We start from the raw sequence: 16,414 nt of genomic DNA, 5'->3' as shown, positions 1-16,414 counted from the left end.
AATGCTCTGATGTGTCTCTCAGTCAGTCAATACGCCGTCATGAGCCCGTCGATGTCGTCGCGGATATGAAATTGATTTTACAATATGTAACAATGTCGGGAATGATGACAAATGATCCTCTAATTTTAGCTCATTATCACGGCAACATACAGCGCCGTGTGCCTATAGTGTGGCACATTATGCATGTTTCATACGACCCAGAAAACAGGCATAATGGGCAGATTTGAATTGATTTGCTTGTGTATTCATTCATTCTCAAGGAGCCAAAAATATTTCAGCGAGCCTCGCTGATGTTCATTATAATTCTAATGAAGTCGAAATCTTCACAAAAGAGGAGAGAGCGGCAGGAAGACGGGAAGTCTAAACACAACAACAGCAACGTCTATCTCTCTTTCTCTCCTCATCCCTCCTTCTCTCTTTCTACCCCTCTCTTTCCCCCTCTCACGTCATCTCGTTCGCTCTATTTTCGGTGCCGAATATTAGACGTAGAGAAAAAAAAAATGCACATTTCTCCATTAATGAGCCATCAGCCGCTGGTGGAAAACACAGCCACACCTGACCCCAGACACTCACGTATGCATCCTTATGATGCAACACACACACACACACACACTTCTACAGCGCTTATTATTTGGATGCTCCCGTTTGTTTGTGCATTTTTTCTTTTTGTTAAGGGATAATTGAGCAGCCATGACGGCTGCTTTCCCACCTAATGGAAAGGGACAAATTAATCTCCCTGTGCTAATGTCTGCAAATGGAACAGGACCACTGCTGCCACCTCCATGCTCACCCAACCTGCTGGGAGTGAGTGTGTGTGAGCGAGAGTGTCGGGTCGAGGCTGATGTGAAGTCACATCTGATGATGGATCTGATGCAGCTCGTTTGATTTAGAAACGGTAGCACACCTGGAGAGTTGTTGTTCTCCCCCTGGCCTTCAGGAAGTGGTATTAGAGCTCTAATGCCTAGTTCACACTGCATGACTTTAGCTCTGAACAGTTTTTTGGAGCTCCTCAGCGTCAGATCAGAGGCAAATCAGCGTTGGCTCGCCGCTCGCACATCGGCACTCGAGCGTCGTGTGTGAGCTGCTCAAAGGCGCTCGCCGAGAGGATATCTGATGTCTCGTAGACACATTCCAGATATGTAACATGCTAGATATGTAGGTGTAGGGCCACTCGTCGGTATTTGACGAGTTGGGAATACAACAGCAGCACACCTTGATTATCTAATTATCATACCTGTGCATCGTAAGGACTTGATATCAGCTTTGTAACACTGTTAATTCTTTGTTTCGAAGTGTTAAAATGGCGAAAGTGGTGACTTCAGATGACGTGTTGTTTGCTTATGAACACTTGGGACTTGGACCCAGATTGAACAAACCGGTGAAAAGCATTTAAAGCCGCACGGTGTTCATGTTTGTACATATACACAATGTTTTGCGGAGGCAAACGGGAGCAAGAGGCGCGGGTGAATGTCATCCTATTTCCCATCTTAATAGCCCATGATCCTGCAGCCGCCGTGCCTCCTACAGTAAGCCTCTTCCCGTGGATGACCTCCAGGGAAGATTGTGTTGCTGCCGTTGGAGTACAGAGGAGTTGATTACGCGGCAGTGCCGGGGCTTTGTTCTAAGCGTATGCCCGTCCTTGGCTTTTGAGAGAGAGAGAGGGAACAGAGATGAAGAAGAAGAAGAGGAATCTTATCTCTCCCTCTGGGTCTTGCATCCTTTCATTCCAGATTGTCTTGGCGACCTTCTGGCCCCGCCTGGTTTATCCCGACCCTCCGCCGCACCGCTTGTTTACTGTCCCATAATGACATTGTCAACGGCAACAATACGTCCGCTTATCGCCAGGTGTCGGCCGCCACAATGGCTGAATGGCGGCGTAATGGAAAGGAGAATTTGTCCCGTTGTCATCTTGAAGTCTTCGGAGGCGCTCTCCTACTTGGCCGTGTGTGCCGGTGAAAGATAAGATTAATTCTTCATATCGCGGAGCTGATTGCGGAATCTTGTATCTAATGCAATTTTTATTTCTCACCCCCCCTCCTCCTTCCCTCCTTCCCGCCTTTTTCCTCTTTTCTTTCAAACTGCAGAGTCAAGCATTTTTTTTTTTCTCTTCTCTCTTTGGGGAAAAAAATCTAAATAATTTATCTGTGTTTTGGTGCATTTTTTTTTTCCCTCCTGTACTTAGAGGGAGAGTGGAGAGGAATGGAACAGAGACAGACAGGAGGAAAGGCAGATGAGAGTGTTTTTTTTTTTTTTGAATGGGATGAACGTGAGCAGCATGCTGAGCAGAGGAAGAAAAAAGGGAGCGAAGGATGACAGGGAGGGAGGCGGCCTGGTGGAGGGAGTGAACCGTCGCTTGGCTCTCGGCGAGGGGCCAAAGAGGAGCCTGCAGACTTTGGTAATCCCTCTTTTATTAATATGAAGCCAAGCTCAGCAGAATGCAGACACAACAGAGCTGCTCACAACTGGCCGTCTTTAGGCCTCTGTCTGTTTCTTACATGCAGATCTGCTTCACTGGCACCACTGGCCCGGTCCCACCCCTCCCATTTGCCAGGCCAGTAAACCGCCAGTCGATTAAAGCGGCCCCAGTCCGGCGCACTTCCGCCCGGCGAGTCGAGCTCTCGACTCGTTTGATCCCCGCTTGGAGTCCCGGACTCGGCGCTTGGCACCGAAAAGCATCCTGCGTCCTCGCCGAGCCCTGCACGTTACCATGACAACCCCCCCTTTACATCACTCAGTGCCCCCCATGTAGCCAATGGGCATTGACCTTTCGCTGTCAGAGCGTGTTAGGGAGCGAGAGATACAGAGAGAGAGAGAGAGAGAGAGAGAGAGAGGAGCAGCCGCTCGCCGGAAACAACAAATAGGTCATTAAATTGTAAACACAATTTAAAAGAGACAGAGGCAGCTCGGTTTGAGTCGTGGCCTCAAGTTACTGCGATGTCAGCGCCGGAGTGTGTGTTTCCTGTCAATGACAAAAACAAGATGCTCGTCTTCAGCGGGCATGATGTCACAGCTCAGCAGCGAGGCGAGGGGAACCTATAAAATGTAAAAAGTGGGATTTCAACGAGGCTAAATGTGGCATATTGCACGTAGGGAGCTTCTGGATGGTACCAGTCGCCCCTCCCTGCAACCCCTAGCTTATGTCTCTCCCAGACGCTGCCATATGTCCTCCAACAGTAGCCCTGTCACACCGGAGCACGGGCAGACGGCAGGTTGAGAGCAGCAGGCAGATAGAGACAGATACAGGCCTTCACAGAGCGCCTTGTTAGAAGAAACTCATTTAAGGAAGTATGTGGAAGTAGCGATTCTGAAGGATCCCATTGAAACAAATTAAGCTTGGTATTTTTTGCAGTTAAGTTGTTGCAGTTTTTATATGTTTAACTGGATTTGCTGTACGGCTGCACGATATTGGAAAAAAATATTTTTAACTATTCAAGGTCAATGCCTAACCTTAACCATTCGAGGTCAATGCCTAACCTTAACTATTAGAGGTCAATGCCTAACCTTAACTATTAGAGGTCAATGCTTAACCTTAACTTTTCAAGGTCAATGCCTAACCTTAACCATTCGTGGTTAATGCCTAACCTTAACTATTAGAGGTCAATGCTTAACCTTAACTATTCGAGGTCAATGCCTAACCTTAACTATTTGAGGTCAATACCTAAACTTAACTATTAGAGGTCAATGCCTAACCTCAGCTATTAGAGGTCAATGCCTAACCTCAACTATTAGAGGTCAATGCCTAACCTTAACTATTATAGGTCAATGCCTAACCTTAACTATTAGAGGTCAATACCTAACCTTAACTATTAGAGGTCAATGCCTAACCTTAACTATTAGAGGTCAATACCTAACCTTAACTATTAGAGGTCAATGCCTAACCTTAACTATTAGAGGTCAATACCTAACCTTAACTATTAGAGGTCAATGCCTAACCTTAACTACTTGAGGTCAATGCCTAACCTTAACCATTGGAGGTCAATGCCTAACCTTAACTACTTGAGGTCAATGCCTAACCTTAAAGCTAAAGTTATTTTTTATAAAACGGTCGCTATATCGTGACAGTAGTACATGAAACAGGTAACCTGGAAAAAAATCATGTGCCTCTGTGTCCTCCAGTGCTCCTAACGGCATCTGCAAGAGTTCACAGACCGGACGAAAACAAGCAGTAAGAGCTGATCTGAGGTTTGCTGTCCAGCTGCTGTCTATGAGAGCCGGCTGTCAATCAATCGCAAACTCCGAACGGTCAAACTAGATCAAATATGAATCAATATTATGTTACATTAATGCCTATTTCTCGCCTCAAATGTTTTCAGAATCGTCTTGTACAAGGAGAAGTCTTTTACCTGAACTCTATTAAGACTTTTCGGTCAAACTCTACTCATGTAAATATGTATTCACATTAGTCCAAGTTGAGATTTGCAGGAGGAGGAATAAAGTGAACCCTCGGAGTACGGGAGCAACTGTCCACCTGTCAGCAGTTTCTGTCAGCATTTAGAAACCGTGGACGATGATGTCAGGAAACTGCACGCAGCTCGCCCGTGTTTACGGCCCCGTCTGACATTCCAGAGATTAGCGAGACGGAGAGAGGGAGAGGGAAGAAGTCTGAAGGGCAAAACGCACAGGCTGTGTCTCTCAGCATCACGTCATATGACACACTGGACGGAGTACACACACAATCAAAGTACATTAGAAGATATGAGCCAATTCAGGGAGTGACAGTGAGGCTTTTCTGCTGTGTCATTTCTTGGAATTACTCACAAGACCATCACGACGTCTCGGCATGGGAATTAGGACAGTGGCGTGTTGCCCAACACCACGGGGTTGTGGGCTTGCATTGAACACAATAGGCAGGGGTGTTTTGATGCATGCAGTACACCAGTTTTTATTTTTTTCAGTAAACTTGATAACGCAACTGGCACGGGGATTTTAATTAGAAGAACAGGGGTTTAACTTCTGCACCCTGAATGGGACTATTGCAGCCCCAATTTAAAATCTAAGTGTTTTTTTATGCAAAAATACTGCCTGGAGCAGCTTTAATATCTGCATAAATATGAGCTATTGTCAGTGTAAATAACAAATCATCAGTCATCATTGTCAGCCCGCAAAAACTGGAACATTTGTACAACTTAATTGTGTATGTTAATTTGAAAGCGTCGCTCTTTTTTTTTTTTTTTTTTTTTGCTCCGTATTATTATTACGCTCTTTACATCCAGCTTTTCACTGTAATAAACAGTCAGCGGCATATGATCAGTGGCTGCGGCATCTGTTTGAGCTGAAATGCATCAGATGATTATATCAGAGAGAGCCGGCGGCCCGCTCTCTGCTCTTATTCACCACTTTTTCTGTGGACACGCTCGCCATGTGTCAATATTTGTCGTCAGCGCGCGCCTGCCATCAGTCCTGGCTGAGACAGAGTGCAATGAGAGGCCGATCCGATCTGAATGGTAAACAAACAGAGGCGGAAATGGGTAATCAAGTTAGAAGTTAGCAAAAGTGCCTGCTGCATTTTAATGGCGGTGGCCCGTGCACGCCGGATAATTTAGGATTTCAATTGTTGTTGTTTTTCAGTGAAATGCAGGTGTTTTGTGAAGACAGACGATTTTGCCCCGTATGCCAAACATTCTAATGAAGCTCACGTACAATCCATAATTTTAACTATCCCCCACCTGCCAGCTAGCCACACACACACACACACACACACACACATAGTACCCACACACAATATGCACTAATGAAGCTGTTCTCCTCTCCTCTCTTTTTCGTTCCTGGCTCAGTGAAACATGCATAAATCATAATAAACAGAGAGATGAATTTTTAATCAGCAGCTCCCTGCCTGTGTCTTCAGCCCCGGCCTCCTATGGGGAGGAGACGGCTGAGATGTGCCAGGTATATGGAGCAGGATCTGGCAGCGCCTCCTTCGGGACGGCTACTCACCGAGACATGCCTGTCTGCGCTGCCTCTTCCTGGGCATGATCTGCTGGACCTCTCCGGAGACGAGGACGGTCCGGCCGAAACACGCTTATCGGTCCAGATAGAGTGGGACGAAGGGGAAGGTACAGGCAGCTGGGATGTCAATCTCACCTGTTGGTGCTCATCAAAATGCATGAGCATGAATAAAATATATATTTATTTGGAAAAACTTGGTGGGGAACTCAACAAATATAGCCGTGGCTGGAGGCGTGATGTTTTCGGGTTGTCCGTCTTTCCCATTCAGAATCAGAATCAGAAATACTTTTTATATCCCTGGGGGGAAATTGAGATTGTCCAGATTACAGTTGCTCTTATATAAAAGCACAGAAATGCAAGGAAATAGAAATAAAGGAGTATGTAACAATTAACAATTATGTACATGATACTACAATATATACCACAATATATGTAGAGGAATATAAATAAATAATAAGAAATTAGAAATATAAGAAATTTGTACAAATACGTGCATCAGACACCTACAATATATTCCACAGTGTAAATTATTGTTAATGCTGGAACACCTTGGGCGAATTTCTTCAAATATGGCACAAAGGTCCACTTGGACTTAATGATGAACTGATTCAATTTTGGTGGTCAAAGGGGAAAGGTAACTGTTATGATGAAGTGATGACATTTTGGACAGACATGGCTGTAAACAGCATCTTGACTGGTTAGCGGAGGCATACAACCATTGAGGCGGTAATTCCAGTGGGCAACCTCCTGTTCTGAAAAGCGAAGCCAATGCTGAAGTGCCTTAAACTTGCATTCTTTCTAACAGCCAGCAGGGGGCGACTCCTCTGGTTGCTAAAAGAAGTCTGATTGTATAGAAGTCCATGAGAAAATGAGCCTACTTCTCACTTGATTCATTACCTCAGTAAACATTGTAAACATGAGTTTATGGTCTCAATCACTAGTTTCAAGTCTTCTTCAATACAGCATGATGTTCATTTGGTAAATTATGGTCCCATTTAGAGTCAAATAGACCATAAAGCATGAAACCCATGACCAAATTGTACTTGATTCTGTCATTGTGTTAATTATGGATGAAATTATAATGAAAATCAATTATTCCCCTTATTGCTTGGGACCCTCTGGAGTCCCCTCAAGGACCCTTGTGGGTTCCTGGACTTTGAATACCACTGTTCTAGAGAATGTCTGGGATAGGATTCATGTAGTCTTCTATTATAGGCATGGTCCAACCATTTGCTCCATGTGATGGCTTATTAATATGACATCATCTCAGCTGTGCAGCCATTGATGTAGCTGCAAATAAAAGGTCAATGAAAATACCACATCTACTGTAGCACAAATCAGATCTGTGTTTGTGTGTGTGAATGAGATAGGGGGCCCAGGACTGGTTGGGGGAAGAATGCTAAGGACTGGAGCTATTGCATTATGATATACCAATAGCTTGTTTTATTTATACCCTCTCTTAATAAAGTATGAAAATTCAGTGCACGCTTGACTTGATGTTGAACTTGGCCTCCATCCATCCAGTACAGCTTTACTATGATGTTACACTATTTTATTCACCTCATAAAAACTTCATGAAAGCTGAGTTAAGGTCGGTTTATTTTCCACTCTGGTCTAAAGCCTGGGCCCCGTTGAGCTGTGACCAAACGCACAGAGACGATGGGAATGGTCATTGTTGGCACGGTTCTGCGCCGGACTGGGCCAGGCCCGGCGGCCATGCAGGCGGTCCAGAGCTGGACCGGGGCTAGGCTGTTCTAGAGCTGTAGTATTAGACTCAAATAGGCCCGCAACATAACAACATGAGCTGAGCTGTCACAGGGGATTACTTCAGCGAGGCGAGCCAGCGGGGTCTCCACTGCTCTGCTGCTCTACCAGAGAGAGAGAGGGAGAGAGTGGAGGTGGGGAGGGAGTTGGGTGAGGGGGGGGGCGCTTGTTTCTGTGTGAGAGAAAAGGGAACAACAGCGGAGAGGAACAACGGCGAGAGACAGTGAAAACAGGAAGAGAGAGAGAAAAAAGAGGACAAAAGAGGAAAAGAGCGCAGCTTGCAGCCTGATAAGGTGCAGTCGTTTTGTGTTTGCAATGTTGGAGCACTCGTCCGAGCTCGGCTTTGTGGGGAGAGTGTGTGTGGACGGCGTGTGCTGCCCCCCTCCCGCCGCCAGCGCAGGATCCACGGGGAGCGCCGAGCTGCTGCTGAGGTACACACACACACACACACACACACACACGTGGTCACCCATTTTTCTGACCCAGATGCTGCGCCGTGCATCCCTCTCGGGGATCGTTCCATCTAAGGTGTGGCGCTGTTGCATGGTTGGTTTTGTATCAACAATGTGAGCATTTTTTTTATACAGGGGGGGGGTAAACAAAGTACAGGTGCTGGCTTATTCCTTCATTTGAGAGGATTTGACATCTGGGATGGTTGCTCCTATAACAGGTTTTACTGTAATGCCTCCTACCTGGCGCTCTGTGTTGTTGTCCGATGGCGGGAGATTTCTCCCTGCTTTCCTGCTACTGTTTGCCCAGTCGAGCGGAACATCCGACGCTTGTACTTCCCCTTTTCTTTTTTTTTCTGTTCTGTCTTCCTCTCTATTCGATCCTCCTCCTGCTGTGTTGGCAGCATTGTGCCCTGGAGTTAAGGCTGAGGAAGTAGAATTCAACTGACATATGGTACCATCAACAGCAGCTCGTCGTCATTCACCTTTGACATCATGGATGCATCTCAAGTTATTTTTATTTATGTACAGTATGTATCATAGAGCTATGTTTGCCCTTCAGCTACTTTCCATTGTTTGTATTATTCCACCCACATATGCATGAATATGCATCAGTTATATATTTTTTTTTCTTGGTGTCAAAGTTGTACTATCTCGTGGTGTCAGTGTTGACTTTGAAGAGTTTTAAAGTCCCGGGAATTTTTTTTTTTAATCTTATTAGCAGTGAAAGGGTACTACACACTGCCAAGCATACTATTTTCTGCCTAATTGTGAAGATACTGGTTAATTCACCCGAGACCTTTCTGTATTTGTGTTTCCCCCCCCCCTGTCATCACCAGTTTGAGGGGGCGGGGCTTTGTTGGCACAAGGTGATGTCTGTAAAAACGGACCTCCTGTGGGCGGCTGCGGGAGGTCGTTGTTTGCATGATCCTGTTAAAATCGTTGTAAAATAAAAACCATAATAGCTAGAGCATTCATTCTTTTTGCCGCAGAAAGTTAAGGCATCTGTCTCTCGTGTCATCACGTTGTACGCTCGAGATGGCTTCATTACTTTACGTTTCGTTTCATACAGTGTAAATCGTGGTGACAACGCCCAGTGGCGCCAGAGTACTGCCCTGTAATGGCTGCAGGAGATCGTTGTTTGCAAGATTCTGTTTAAATTTATCTATAAAAACATAATAGCTAGCGCATTCATTCTTTTTGCATCAGAGAGCTAGGGCTTCTGTCTTTCGCATCATAACGTTGTATGCTCGTGATGACTTCCTTGCTTTACATTACGTGTGGTGCAAAACATGGTGACAACGCCCAGTGGCGCCAGAGTATTGCCCCGTAATGGTCGCGGGAGATGGTTGTTTGCATGATCCTTTTTCCAGTTGCTTTAAAACACTAGAAATGTGTAAATCTTGAAGGCTTTTGGCAGAAAAATTGTCAGATTAAAAGGACGTTGATTGAGCATTCACCTACAAAGGCGGTAAAGATCTTTAAATTTGTGTCACTGGTGTTTGTTTTATGGCGTTGATATTTAAAGAGGAGAACCAGATGGGAAGGCAGCAACTCGACCGAAGCAGGATTTGACATTTTCCAAACCAACTAACAAAAGCCTGAATATGTGTCTTTGTTATTTATTTAATTTTATTCACTCGGATCCGTCTCATTTCTTGTGTGTTTTATACACAAATAGAGCGATGATGGATGATGATATTTTGTCTGAACTCCCCTCCTGTTGCATAAAAGATTGAGACAAGCGTCTGCTGCGCACCTGATCATGAAAAACAGTCATGCTGAGGTTGACTTGTTTTGCAACGAGTCAACATATTTCATTGATGTTTGCAGGTAGTAATTTATTGCACCATAATTTACTGACGGAATCGGTGAATGCTTCATTGGGTGACAAATGAAACTGCTTTTGAGGCATGCACTTCATTTGCAATTTCCCGATGAAAAATATGACTTTGAACGGTTTCTGCATCAGGCAGTTGCTCCGAGCGAGAAACACGGGGGAAATTTTCCCAAGTTTAGTCCGTGTGCAGGACGGTAGAGTGACTGTAGTTGAGGTAGCAGTGTACATCAGAGGACGGATACCTTTGTTGTGCACAAGTATTCAGTACAGCAGAAGTAAACAATGCAGTCAGAAGAGAAATATTAAGTACATTGTCATTGTTTTGGGTCTGCACTCTGGCACATTGGATATGAAATGAAACAATGACTACACGGTTAAAATGCTGACTTTAATTTGAGGCAATCAAGGAGTCTTTAGGGCCAAACTGTGTCAAATTCTTGAATGTCCAAGTCAACCAACTGACCTCAAGCCAACTTATCATGTGACTGCTGAAGAGACTAGAGGCAAAAAGTCCTGTGAGATCAACCTGTTCTCACTCTCAACTCGTCAAATACCGCCATTTGGTCAGTGGCCGCTAAACCTTACCAAGTAAACCTAAAAACTAAGGAAATCTATGTTGGAAGTTTATTTTGAAAAGACACTGTATGCATACAACAAGTGGAAACTCTACTTTTCCTGTGAACACAGAAGTTTATTTTGAAAAGACACTGTATGCATATAACAAGTGGAAACTATACACCGTCCCTGACACGTCCAAGAGATGGCAGCTGTTCAGGCCGGGCAGGGCATCACCAGGGAAAGTACCAAGCTTCTGCTTATGAAAATTTGTTTAATATATTCAACATTCTGCAAAAAGTTGCTACATCTCCTAAACTGTTCATGTGATATGGATGCAAACACCTTCAAATTAAAAGCTGCAAGTGGAAGTTCATTGATCTTCCACATCAAGATCAGTTGAGTTCTACTCAGACTATGAAAACAGTTGCATAATGTGGCTCTGAAGGGAGCTCTCTAAAGAAAAACACTCAAGTGACTCCTAGTATCTTGGCTTTGGCTCGGCAACTGCAAATACTTTTGCTTGCACTGCAAACCAGCGGGTGCAGCAGACACTGAAAGACGTGGTGTTTACCAGGCAGGGAGACAAAAAAGAAGCCATCAAAAGAAGTGCAGGAGGCAGTGTTTTTGGAGACTAAACTCATAAAAGAGAGGATATCTTCTGCTTCGATTTTCACAAATCTTTTTTTTTTATGTCTCTCGCGAGTCCTCCAACTTTATGAAAGTGCAATACTTGGGAGTATCCTATAAAGGTTGTAGCTTCGTAGTCATTGTTTCTCTTCAGACCAATGTGCTGAAAGATGCTTCTTATGGTCCACCCCTCCACTTCTCTCTTCCTTCCCATCCTCTGGGTTTTGCTGGCGGTTAAACCAAGCGTCCCCTCCCTCACCCCAGACAGTGTGCCTAGCTAATGGTGTGGAGGATATTAGTCTCCCATTACAGATATGACCGTTGGTTTAGAGTCACTGCCTCTCCCTGCCATTTAGCCAGATGGGTCAGGGCAATGGGCGTTTAAACGGCCTCTGCTACCCCCCCTCACCCCTTCCTCCCTAACCTCCCCCCGGTCTTCTTGAATCTGCTAAACCAGCCGACGCTGCCTCGGCGAAGGGAGCGCACCTCGTCTCCGCTACAACGATTTAATCTGCCGAGCACCTTTTCAATCAAAGAGTGTCAAGCAGGGCCGCTCCCGACACGACTCTAATACAATGCATGGACACACACGTACAGGAAGTGGGGGGGGGGGGGGGGGGGGGCGTGCACGGTGGTGGTGGTGGTGGGCGGGGGCGCCGGCGAAAACTGACTCACGCACACGTGCACCATATGCCCAGGCGCCGATCGATACTCGCAATCATCCAGGTGACAATGAGCGCAGGTTTATCGGCCCCTGATTCGCACCACGCTATCATCACCTTCGCACAATCACACAATCAAGAGGGGGGGTGCATATGTGAAAGGGGAGGGGGGCGGGGACAGAGCATGGCAGCTTGCACGTACATGAAATGTGTGAATATGTGCGTGAAATGAATTGAAATGGGTGTGAAAGTGCATCTATTTGCGGGCGGATGCGTCTACACCGCCCTTTTGTGTGTGTGTGTATTTGCAATTGGTGACTTTCCATTGTGTACGTACCCTTTTGAGTGTGTGTGTGTGAGTGTGTGCACGTACAGTACATCTGTGTGTGTGTGTGTGTGTCAGTTGTTATCAGAATGACACCATCCTGCTCTCTCTCCTGCAGCCCCAGAGGATCAGTGGAGCTGCACCAGTTTCAAATGAAAATAAATGAGAGGCAGTGACCGCTACTGCCTGGGTCCCACTTTAATGAGGAAAAGGAGCAGAGAGGGAGGGAGGGAGGGAGGAGAAGGAGGACAGAGGTGGAGGAGGGAGGGGAGAAACTGGAAAGTGAGGGAGAGATCGGTCGGAGTTGGTGCGACGAAGGTGCCGAGAGAGAGAGAGACGAATGGAGAAGAGGGTGGGGGATGTAGTGATGAATGGAGGGCCTCTCTCTGTCACCGATGCGATGGCCAATTACAGTTGGAGCGCGCTCCGGTGCACTGCAGGTGGAGCGTACAGTGTTTTGAGTGGCCGGAGAATATCCCTCCATCCTCCATTTGCATTGAGAGGAGAAATCACTGCACAGTGTACAACTTAGAGCAGCTTTGGGGGTTTACTGTGCCATTCAGGAGAACTGCATTCATGTCCTCCCCCTTTGTAGCTCTGGACTGCTCTATACAAGTGTGGTTTTTGCACTCAGTTCAGCCTCAAACCCTGCATCTCCAAATGTAGTGGGTTTCAAGTTGTGAGATAAACCCAAAGTAGTATATGCTCCTTTAAGGATTTTTGTTCCTCTACTTCTCAGATTAAAGGTGCTCTATACGATATCCAGAGAATTACTATATAGCAGCAAACGACTATTTGCTATGTAAAATAGAGGAGTAATGTCTACCTGAGCAGAGGATGAAGTCTATTTCCTTCTGTGTGTGTTGTAATCAGAGTTTCTCTGAACATTTCAGAAAACTTGTAATACAAAAAAGAATTTTCTTAATGTCAGTAATCAACTGGGGAAGTTTCATGTTGATATCTATTAGTTGTTGTTTTTACTCTATTCACCTGTAGTGTCTTTAAAATGTATGACATTTTCCATATCTTTAAAGGCCCAGAAATCTTCACTTCAGGAGCCCTTACATCCACCAAACTTTCCAGTTTCATTCCTATCTATATTCTGAAGGTTTTTACTGAGGGGTTTGTTCATATATCATTCAAAGCCTGATTTATAGAACATTTTATTCCTAAAAACATGGAGAAAATATATTTTTGTTATGGCTGTTGACAGTATTTTCAGATTTATGGAGTGATAAAAGTAAAAAAAGTAATACCTCATTTGCATATTTAGGCGTAACATTTCAGAAAACGAATTATTTTCTTAATGTAAGTAATCAACTGGGAAGTTTCGTGGTGATGCTTATCAGTTAAAAATGTGACCCTATTCACCTGTAGTGTCTCCCCTTAAGCTGACTGTTTTATTACATTGTGAGGAGTTGAACCACAACACTTGTAATGGGCGGAGTGCCCCTTTAAAAGTTATTCTATCACGTAGAGCTTTAGGCTAAAGCGGAAACTTTACCTCACTTCAAAGCGTTCCGGCGTCTGCTGCAGGGTTGTAAAAAAAACCTGACAAAAACTCAGCTTGATTAGATCCTTAAAACTCCCACAGGAGGAACCCAAAAGAACACAGCGCTCGAACCGAAAAACCAAAACCAGGGCAGAGTCATCCTGTTGAGAGTTACAAGGTTTTCCCTCGACAGCGGCGCTATGTTTCCAGTTCCTTCAGCGCAGGCTGAGCGCTGTCCGGTCTAACAGAGACCATTAAAACTAGCAGACAGCAGCACCGTATAGCCGTGAGGCCTCTTCAGGGGCAGAGGACATCCACTGTGTTTGTGTGTGTGTCGGTGTGTGTGTGGGAGAGACATAGAGAGACACACACTTTAAGTCATGTCGAGACCACCGGTGCAGACATTAGTGTGTGAGGGTCAGTGAACAGGTCAGGAGGTATTTGCTCGACAGTGTTGTACTTGGTCAGAGTGTCCTGTAAAGCAGTGTGTGTAGGTAGGTGTGTGCAAGTATACATGTGTGCATTAGGGTTAGATGCATACGATGGTGTTGTTTAAACCCTTTCAACAAGTCAGATATCACACCCCTCCTTCTCAGAGTCATAACGAAATCATGTTTATAAATCCACTCATACATTTTTGTACAAAAATTGTGCCTTACAACTTCAGATACAACTTTTTTGTAAGTGTCAAAACTAGTCCAGTTGATGAATAAGAACTGCTAGATGCATGATACTTCACCCAAAGGATGATGGGAACCTTGGTGGCCAAAACTCAATACATATTGATCCCAAATGGAAATAACAAGGAAACCAAAAGGAATGACAAAAAAAAACCCATACAGCTTTTTTAAATCAATATTTATGGCAGTATTAGGACATAGTATTAAGTCTCATCAGCATATCAAATATCCTTAAACCACTAAGTGTCCCTCTAGACTCTGTGACTTGGACTCGAGTCACAAATTTCAAGACGTTAGACTCGACAGAATCAAAACACCTTTCTAGCCAAACAGCTACTGTGGTGCTAACGTAGCTGCGGCCGTGCTTGGCTCATGATTGGCTCGTAGACTCACATGCACTGCATTTTGGTGAGGAGCGGATAATGACTTGTTTAGGACTCGAAAATCAAAGTTTGGGACTCAGGACTTGCCTCTTGACTTGGGACTTAAGTGCAAAGACTTGAAACTTGCAAAACAATAACTCGGCCCCACCTCTGGTCTTATCTATTCTTTCAGTTTCTATCTATTTTCTGTGTTTTCTGCATTTCTGAGTTGCCTCACTTATCCTGGAAGTAATACATGGCATGCCTAGCTAAGACATGTAGTGACAGTGCCATAGGCCTTTACTGTAATCATATCATCATACTTAATCATATTTCTGTACCACAAACAATGCAAATAGACATTTTAAACCCACATAAACAAGCACTGAGCTGATCCATCAGTCCAACCACAGCGCGCTGGAGTTTGTGTGTTGTGTGTCAGATTCGTGTGCAAAACAGGTCAGCGAGCATTTAGAGGCTGCAGCCCCACAGGTAGAGCTGGGAATTCATGTTAACTGGAACACAGTGTCCTAACCAGAGTCCAGCAGCAAACCGAGATGAGAGGGAGAGAGACGGAGGACAGGGGGAACGAGACGGATGAAAAGCATGAAAATGGAGGAGCGCTGGAGAAAATATGGGAATGAGATTTTGAAGATTGAACAGTGAGTGGCAGCGAGAGTGATGGAGAGAGTGTTAGAAAGAGATGTGGGGGGGTGTGGGAGAGTTTTCATCCACTCCATCTCTGGTTTTTTGTTTGGTTTTTCAGTCTGAGGCTTCTGCGCTTGACAGAATAAGAAAGTAGTGGAGAGACTCGACTCGATTGGGACGCCTCTGTCATCCTTTTCATTTAGGAAGTGATTCATCTGCAAACACACATATGTGTAGCGTAGAATATACACTGATCAAAATGTGTTTGAGCAGCGAGGATGAACGGCAGCAGTCGGGGTCAGTCTGGTTTCAGCTCCTCACATGTCCACTTAGGCTCAAACGCAGCTGCTTGCTTTTCTGAATTATTCATGAGCCCTTCATTAAATATTCACGTGTGAAAAGCCGGCGCCATCAGCTACCCACAATCCTCTCCTCTGGGTAAAATGCGAGTAGGAAGCATAGAGAGGGCCTAGATGATAGTTTACAGTGTTCTTTTTTTAATTTACTCTATTCCTGGTCCTCTCTCTTTGTCTCTTTCTTTTTTCCTCACCCCACCCCTGTCTCCTCCTCCTCGTCCGCCCTCCCTTCTCCTCCTTTCTAAGTGATCGATTTGTATTGTTCGGGCAGCTGAGCCCCCCCAGCCCGAGGTGAGAGAGAGATGAAGGCGGCGAGAAGACAGAAATAACTAGACAGAAGGGAAGAGGCGAGAAAGACAAAAGTAGGAGAGCAAGCGAGGGCAGATGGAGACCTTGCCATGAGCGGGATCTGGGAGAACATGGGGCCCTAGGGTGAAGAGATGGAGAGATGGGGAGAGGTGATGGGTGAGGGTGGGTGAAGAGCACAACAACACCAACAATCGGGGCGGAAAATACACTACAAACACAGTGTATGAAATGTTCACACTGCAAACCATGAAAAGTTGTCTCACTTTGTTAACAGTTTCACCGATGTCTTGTTTTATTGCACTTCCTCCTTCTTCTTCTTGCCCTTCAAAATATGGCGGCTTCTTTTATTGGTGAAAGAGGAAGTGATTTGCTCTGTGCAAGCACCAATCAGGAGCG

General features: G+C 45.1%; 1 protein-coding gene across 2 annotated transcripts in view; it reads left to right on the top strand.

Annotated features, from left to right (window-relative positions):
- Positions 1 to 16,414, top strand: part of celf2 (cugbp, Elav-like family member 2) — a 227,166-nt gene that overhangs the window by 55,557 nt on the left and 155,195 nt on the right. Inside the window, exon 1 of one of the 2 annotated variants that reach the window (XM_037760414.1) lies at positions 7,897 to 8,141. The exons of the other annotated variant lie outside the window; for it this stretch is intronic. Within the exon in view, the coding sequence (XP_037616342.1) occupies positions 8,026 to 8,141 (116 nt within the window). The 5' untranslated portion in view covers positions 7,897 to 8,025. Of the gene's footprint in view, positions 1 to 7,896; positions 8,142 to 16,414 lie in introns of those variants that run through there. 2 annotated transcript variants of the gene reach the window in all.

This window comes from Sebastes umbrosus, chromosome 23 (assembly GCF_015220745.1).
Source record: "Sebastes umbrosus isolate fSebUmb1 chromosome 23, fSebUmb1.pri, whole genome shotgun sequence".
Taxonomy (NCBI): domain Eukaryota; kingdom Metazoa; phylum Chordata; class Actinopteri; order Perciformes; family Sebastidae; genus Sebastes; species Sebastes umbrosus.
This window is presented reverse-complemented; position numbering and strand designations above follow the sequence as displayed.